Here is an 8,130-nt window from a genome sequence, read left to right on the forward strand (position 1 = left end):
ACCGGCTGCGACAGTATTTCTGTCGCTGGGGCGCCCCCGAACAACTATCCATGGATGGGGGAACCAACCTTGGGAGTGAAGAAATGCGCACATTCTTGAAAGGATGGGGAGTGACCGCGCGTATATCGTCAGCCCATTACCCACAATCAAACGGGAGAGCAGAGGCAGCTGTAAAAACTGCAAAACGTGTGCTGCGTGGTAACATCAGTGCGGACGGGAGCCTGGACACCGACAACGCATCGCTGGCACTCCTACAATATCTCAACACACCACTCCGGGACATCAACAAATCCCCGGCACAACTGGCGACAGGCCGCCAGTTACGAGATGGAGTACCAGCTATTGCATGCCGTCTGCAGGTTGACAAATTTTGGGGGCGGACCCTCCGAAGGCGTGAACGGCAGATGGGGGAGCATATCGAAAGTGTGCTACAAGAGCACACCAGCACGAGGCGCCTTTCCCCCCTACTCCCCGGTAACAGGGTTCTGGTACAGGATCAACATTCCGAGACGTGGAACAGGGCAGGAACAGTGGTGGAGGACAAGGGAAACAGACAATACATCATACGGCTAGATGGTAGTGGACGAATCTCGCTAAGAACGAGAAATCACCTGCGACCATGCAACACCCCACCGCATGCTAATCAATCAAGTGACGTGAACCAACGAACGCCAGAAACGGAACTAGTGAACCCACCCAGCCCCGAACACCGCACCCCGGCCAAGCGACAAATTAGACCACCACGGTGGCTCAAAGACTATGTCACGTAATACACATTCAGGACAACGTCAGTTCATAGTGTATTTTCGTTATTCTACGTGTTATGTAGCCAACATGACAAGAATATCTTCTTTGTTTATTTGTTTGTTTTCTCTTGTTATTTTGTTGTACAAGAATTGCACTAAAAGATTGCCTGCGTGCAATTACTTTGAAGGGGGAGTTGTAGGATGGAGGCATCTGGCAACTGGGCGAGTGGAGCTCGCACCGAGTGCAGTGCTACACCTCAGTTAGCCTCCCACCCCCACGGGACACAGTCATACACTTGTGCCCCTAGTGTACGGGCTGATCAGTAAAACCAACCATCGATCCGGCGTTTCATTGAAGCTCCTACACCCCTGTCTATATTTTTCTGTAACAGGTAGGATATTAACATATACAGTCAGATCCCTTCTGCAACAAATAAGATGTATGTACTGTACAAATTCCAAAAAGTCGATGAATACCTCTGCTAATATAATATATGACGTTGTCACGTTTACTACTTCCTCACTACGTTGAATATATATCTGATGGAATGCTTCACACTGCGATGCTGCATAAATAAACAATCATCTGCCATCATTCATAAGCATGTGAGGATGGAAGATATCATACATGGCGAACTTGAGGTGGTGCAGTAGCTGAAGCGTTTTGTTTGTCTTTAAAATATGACACTGAATAACCATAATAAACTTTAGGATTCGCTGGACAATCGTCGATAATACTTATTAAGAAAATTGCTGAGAATATTAAATCATTTTGGTGAGATGTCGATAACAAGAAGTATTTATAGGTGCTTCGAAGTATTTATAGGTGCTTCAGAGAAAGGAATGAGCAAATTTAGATAAAAAAAAACATGGAAACTTAGTCCGTATGAATATATATACCAGAAAACTGAATCACGAAACGAAATGGCTGGAGTCAAGATAAGTGACAACAGATAAGAAGAATCTGCTGAATTAGTCAAATGTAGGTTGTACGAGGAACCAGCTTAGCAAGATGTTTTCACAACTTAGGCATTGCGACAAACCACCTAGTTTTTTTCTTTCAATTTTTTATTCTTCGGCCTCTCCTTTATATGCAGATTAGTAATCACCCCGCTTTCTTTTCGGCCCCGGAAGGTGGCCATACAGCTATTTTTTTTTTTTTTTTTTTTTAACATTGGAAATATTAAAAACATCCTTATTTATTTCCTTCTTACACAAGTTAAAGTTTCGCGAATCCCATTCCCCCACAGTATTTTGTGAGAGTTTGGCGTCAATTGGTTGACAGTGCCTTATTGAGTCTAAGTATCCTCGATTTCCTCTATGAGAATAATGTTTAAGAACATAAAAATGAAGGAGACTGCAAAAGACCATAAGGCCTACAGTAGGCAGCTCCGTATCCATCACCACCTGCCATCCCCATCCATAAAGTTGTCTAATCGTTTCTTAAAACAATTGATAGTTTCAGCGCTCACTACATGGTTACTAAAGCTATTCCATTCGTTGACCACCCTATTTGTAAACCAATTCTTGCCTATTTCCTTCTTAAATCTAAATTTGTCCAGTTTAAATCCATTACTGCAAGTCCTGCCCTGTTATTTTAATATGATGACCTTGTTTGCATGACCCTTGTTAAAGCCTTTGATCCACTTCAACACCTCTATTAGATCACCTCGCACTCTGCGTCTTTCCAGAGAGTGTAAGTTAAGGTGCCTAAGTCTCTCTTCGTAAGGCAAATTTCTGAGTCCATGTATTATTTTTGTCATCCTTCTCTGTATATATATAGTCTTTGGTACTGATTCTAGTGAATTGATGTCCATTCTGTAGGATGGAGACCAAAACCGTACCGCATAGTCAAGGTTGGGTCTAGCTATCGCTAGAGTTTGGTAATTACCTCTGCACTTCTATTCGTTACCGTCCTAGCAATGAAACCTAATTTTTGTTCGCTTTATTCCTGGCGGTAATGCACTGTTTCCTGGTTTTAAGGTCCGGACTCACTAGAACTCTCAAGTCTCTCTCACACTCAGTTTTCTCTAAAAGTGTGTTATCTAAGCTGTATCTATTTTCGGGGTTGTGTAGCCCTACGTTTAACACGCTACACTTAGAGATATTGAAGTTCATTTGCCATTTCACCGACCATGTGAACAATTTGTTAAGATCATCCTGCAGAATCTCTGCGTCGTCTCCTGACCTAATTAGGCGTCCTATTTTAGTGTTGTCCGCAAACTTACTAGCATCGCTATTTATCCCATCGTCTAAGTCGTTTATGTACATAATGAACAACAAGAGACCCAAAACCGAACCCTGGGGAACCCCACTACTAAAATTGCTCCACCTAGATTTTACTCCATTTATGGTGACTCGCTGTTTTCTGTTACTAATCCAAGCTCTAATCCATTCTAACACTTTTCCTCCTATGACATGGGCTTTAATCTTATTTATTAGTCTCTGGTTTGGCACCTTGTCGAACGCTTTGCTAAAGTCAATATAAATAACATCGTAACTATTATTGTTATCTGACGCCTTATATACTTTAGTGTAAAAGGATAGGAGATTAGTCACACATGACTTACCCTTGGAGAAACCATGCTGTGTGTCACGAATTAAATTATGTCTTTCGATGTATTCTCTGATGTCAAACTGATTGGCCTGTAGTTGCATATAGACGATTTATCTCCCTTCTTAAAAACAGGAACAATGTTTCCCTGCCTCCAAGCAGTATGCATAAAACCAGTGTCTACCGATTTATAAAATATTTCAGTTAACTGGTCGCAGATTTCAAATTTACACTCCTTAAGCATTCTCGGAAAATTTTCATCTGGACCCGGGGATTTTGTAGCTTTAAGTCTTTCAATCTGCTTAACTACTTCTACTTTACTAATGCTGATATTAGATAGTCTACTTTCTTCATCCCCACTGAAAATCGGATCGCAATCAGGTACCTTATCTAACCTCTCATTAGTAAACACCGAGAGAAAATATTTGTTAAACTCCCCACTCATTTTTCCTGTGATTCTATCATGACATTTTCATCATTTTTAATTGGGCCTATTCTTTCTTTATTTTTTGTTCTATAGAGATGAAAGAAACCCTTAGGGTTGGACCTTGTTTGACTGGCAACCTTAATTTCATAATTACGTTTCGCTGTACGTGTATTCTTTTTAACCAGCTTTGCCATTTCGTTATTATATTGGTCTAAGGTGTGTTCCCCGTTTTTTATTTTTACCTAGTCCTCTTTTCATTCCGATCTCATGTTTGAATCTGTCCGTCATCCATTTGGGAGTATTACTATTCTTCCGTATTGACTTCAGGGGGATAAATGTATTTTGTGCATTAATAATTATATCAGTTAGATTGCTATACGTTTCATCCAAGTCGCTGACCTGGCTGTTGAGCCCCGCCCCCAAGTGACCTGTCCCAAGGTATGCATATTACCCTCCGTGACCCGATCCCTGGTCATGACCTGACCCATGGTCATGACCTGCCCCCTGAGGGGCAAGTAGAGCGTTTTTTAACGTTTATGCTCTTACTGAATTATATTAGAAAGGAAATTGCAGAAGTAATACTGATTTTTTTGTAGAAACACAATATTCCCATATGTGACTATCGCGGTCAATCGTATGATTACGCGAGCAACATGTCTGCAAAATACAGGCATCCAGGCGCACATAAAACATCATTGTGAATTTGCAGAATTTGTTCCTTGTATGGCTCATTTACTAGATGTTGCTAGGATGTGTGCTGCTGAATGTTGGATAGCTGCAGTGACTATGGTACGATTCAACGTCTGTATGTTTATCTGGTCAAGTCAACATAGCGTTGGCGCAAACATCGAGATGCGTTGCAAGGCTTACGAGTTATCAAGTGCTTGTCAGACACACGATGGTCGCCCCGAGCAGATGCAGTAGAAGCCATAACCAATGGCTACGAGGAAAACATAGTGGTACTAGAAAATCTAGATGCTAGATGCTAGATGTGAGGCATCTGGTCTTTTGCAGGAAATGGAGAAACTTGACAGTAATTCTCTTAGTAACATGGCAGAACATGCTTAAGAGATTCAGTGCAACAAGTCAACATTTGCAGAAGCCAGGCCTTGATTTGAACATAGCAGTAAATTTGCTCAAATTACTAATTGAGTTTGTTCAAGGCCAACGGTACCGGTTCGATGACTATGAACAGATTGCTGTCCAAAAATGTGGTTATAATGAATACAAAGACGATCGGGGATGTGTGCGAAGGCGGAAGCGACATCACGATGAAGCAGATAGTGCAGAGCACAAAGCTGTCACCCAGGGAGAATTCAGGACCACATCGTGCATACCCATCAATGATCAGCTAATACTGTCACACAGAGATCGCTTAAAATCCAATGAAACACTCCAGCAACGGTTCGCATTCTTGTCTGACATCATGACTAGGCGGACAGACAAGCTCAGGGATTCTGCAGCCAATCTGGTCAGGAGTTATCCAAACGACCTGGAACCTTGTCTGGTTTCAGAAATTATGAATCTCCAGTCATTTCTCAAGACAGCACAAGAAGAAGGAAGCCAGGAAAAACTGACTCAAGTCACAATGTATTCAACCATACACAACTGGGATGTGATTGGTGCGTTCGCCAACGTGGAGATAGCTCTGCGTATCTATTTACCAATGTTTGTGACGAACTGCACTGGAGAGAGATCGTTTCCTAAGCTAAAAACAATCAAGAACAATGCGCAGTGCGATGGGACAATGTCGTTTGGCTTCTCTGACCCTTTTGAGTGCTGAACACAAACTACTCAGGAGTGTTTGTATTCGTTAAGCGATCGAGGACTTTGCAAGAATCAAAGCCAGGAGGAAACTATAAGCTTTTGAAAGTGTTAAGTATCTATTGTTGTCAATTTAAATTAGGTTTGTTTAGAATTTGCTCAGAGTTAAGGATATAAACTATAACAATTAGTTTTTTGTTAATTTTATCAGTGTCGCTCTTTCATATTGTGATGTAGTACTTATCGGCTGAAAGAAACCTGCACAGCGAAGCTATAGCGATAATCCCATACCACACTCCTGGTCATATGGCCATTTCCCGAAGGTTGAGTGTGGTTTGAATTTTCCGCCAAAATCATCGGAAATTTAAAATTCCCGGCTCTGTGCAGGCATGCGCATTGTCGACCCCACCTCCCCCTCCCTATCCCCTCCCTTCTTACCCGGCTAGCTCGAGCCGGGCGTCGCGCCACTTAGATCGCGGAAACGGGACGGAGTGGTTAACTCGCTGCCCACGTGGGAGCAGGCGGTCCCGTTTCCTGCTGGTTAATCATCTGTTAGTTTTATCGCTTTCCGCTTGGCTGCTGGTTTGTCCCATTCTTCGACTTTGATTTTATACGAGCACAATCCGTCCCCGTCTTCGAGCCGTCCCTGGTAAACAACCCGGGTCCTCTCGGAGGACAGGGGACGTGTCTTATGGTACGGAGTGTGGCGCCCCCCAGGGTCATCAGGCCTCTCGGCAGCGCCATACCTCTGACCATCATCGGTCCTCTATTACCTCACGGTTTGTATAAGGCCCTAGGCGTAGACTTTGACCATATACGATCGCAATCCGTCCCCGTCTTCAGGCCGTCCGTGGTAAGAACCCGGGCCTCTCGGAAGACAGGGGGACGTGTCTTATGGTACGGAGGGTGGCGCCCCCCAGGGTCATCAGGCCTCTCGGCAGCACCATACCTCCGACCATCATCGGTCCTCTATTGCCTCACGGTTTGTTTCAGGCCCTAGGCGTAGACTTTGACCATATACGATCGCAATACGTCCGTCTCCAGGCCGTCCGTGGTAAGAACCCGGGCCTCTTTGAAGACAGGGGGACGTGTCTTATGGTACGGAGTGTGGCGCCCCCCAGGGTCATCGGGCCTCTCGGCAGCGCCATACCTCTGACCATCATCGGTCCTCTATTGCCTCACGGGTTGTATCGGGCCCTAGGCGTAGACTTTGACCATATACGATCGCAATACGTCCCCGTCTCCAGGCCGTCCGTGGTAAGAACCCGGGCCTCTTTGAAGACAGGGGGACGTGTCTTATGGTACGGAGTGTGGCGCCCCCAGGGTCATCAGGCCTCTCGGCAGCGCCATACCTCCGACCATCATCGGTCCACTATTGCCTCACGGTTTGTATCAGGCCCTAGGCGTAGACTTTGACCATATACGATCGCAATACGTCCCCGTCTCCAGGCCGTCCGTGGTAAGAACCCGGGCCTCTTTGAAGACAGGGGGACGTGTCTTATGGTACGGAGTGTGGCGCCCCCCAGGGTCATCAGGCCTCTCGGCAGCCCCAAACCTCCGGTCATCAATGGTCCTCTAACAGCCTCATAGCTTGCTTCGTCAGGCCCTAGGCGTAGACTTTGACCTTATACGATCGTAATCTGTTCCCCATACGTCTTCGGGTCGTCCGCGGTAAGAACCCGGGCATCTCGGAAGACAGGGGGACGTGTCCTATGGTACGGAGGGGGTGCCCCCGAGGGTCATCAGGCCTCTCGGCAGCCCCATACATCCGACCAATAATGGTCCTCTAACGCCTTAATGGCTCCCTTTGTGAGGCCCTAGGCGTAGACTTTGACCTTTTCCACTCGTAATCCGTTCCCCATACGTCTTCGAGTCGTCCGTGGTAAGAATCCGGGCCTCTCGGAGGACAAGGGGACGTGTCCTATGATACGGAGGGTGACGCCCCGAGGGTCATCAGACCTCGGCAGCCCCATACCTTCGACCAATAATGGTCCTTTAACGCCTTATAACCTTCTTTGTCAGGCCCTAGGCGTAGACTTTGACATTTTCCACTCGTACTCCGTTCCCCATACGTCCTCAAGTCGTCCGTGGTAAGAACCCGGGCCTCTTGGAGGACAAGGGGACGTGTCTTATGATACGGAGGGTGGCTCCCCGAGGATCATCAGGTCTCGGCAGCCCCATACCTCCGAGCTTCAATGGTCTTCTAACGCCTCACGGCACCACCCTCCTTCCAGGTTTCTTAAAAAAAAAAAAAAAAAAAAAATCACCACCCAGTCCTTCTCATGAGCCACAGCCAACCTCTTATCAACTTCACTTGGCTTGAGTTTAAAGATGACTTACCTGATGTTCCACCCCCAAGTAAAACACAAAAGAACTTTAGACTTAGGGAGTCTAGTGTTAGTTAAAATTAGTATAAATTAGTTCAAAGAAACTACAATCATTTAGTGTAATGAGAAGAGGAAAATCAGTTTTAAATAGTACAGTTTAAGTTTGCGCAAAGTGCTAGGTATTACATAAATAAAATGCCTTGACCTTGAAAAAAAAAAAAAACAGGTCGAAATGGACATGACTTCTCCTATTCAACTTAAGCTAATATATAGTCATGATGGTCAAGAATTTTACCATGTTGAAATTAATTT

General features: G+C 45.0%; 1 protein-coding gene across 1 annotated transcript; it reads left to right on the forward strand.

Moving 5' to 3' along the window:
- The first annotated feature begins 4,709 nt into the window (after nucleotides 1-4,709).
- On the forward strand, nucleotides 4,710-5,510 carry LOC143039271 (uncharacterized). The gene has a single exon (XM_076209144.1). It carries the CDS (start codon nucleotides 4,710-4,712, stop codon nucleotides 5,508-5,510), a length of 801 nt encoding a protein of 266 aa, XP_076065259.1.
- Nucleotides 5,511-8,130: the final 2,620 nt, after the last annotated feature.

This window comes from Oratosquilla oratoria, chromosome 26 (assembly GCF_046742065.1).
Source record: "Oratosquilla oratoria isolate Oo_2021 chromosome 26, ASM4674206v1, whole genome shotgun sequence".
NCBI classification, from domain to species: domain Eukaryota; kingdom Metazoa; phylum Arthropoda; class Malacostraca; order Stomatopoda; family Squillidae; genus Oratosquilla; species Oratosquilla oratoria.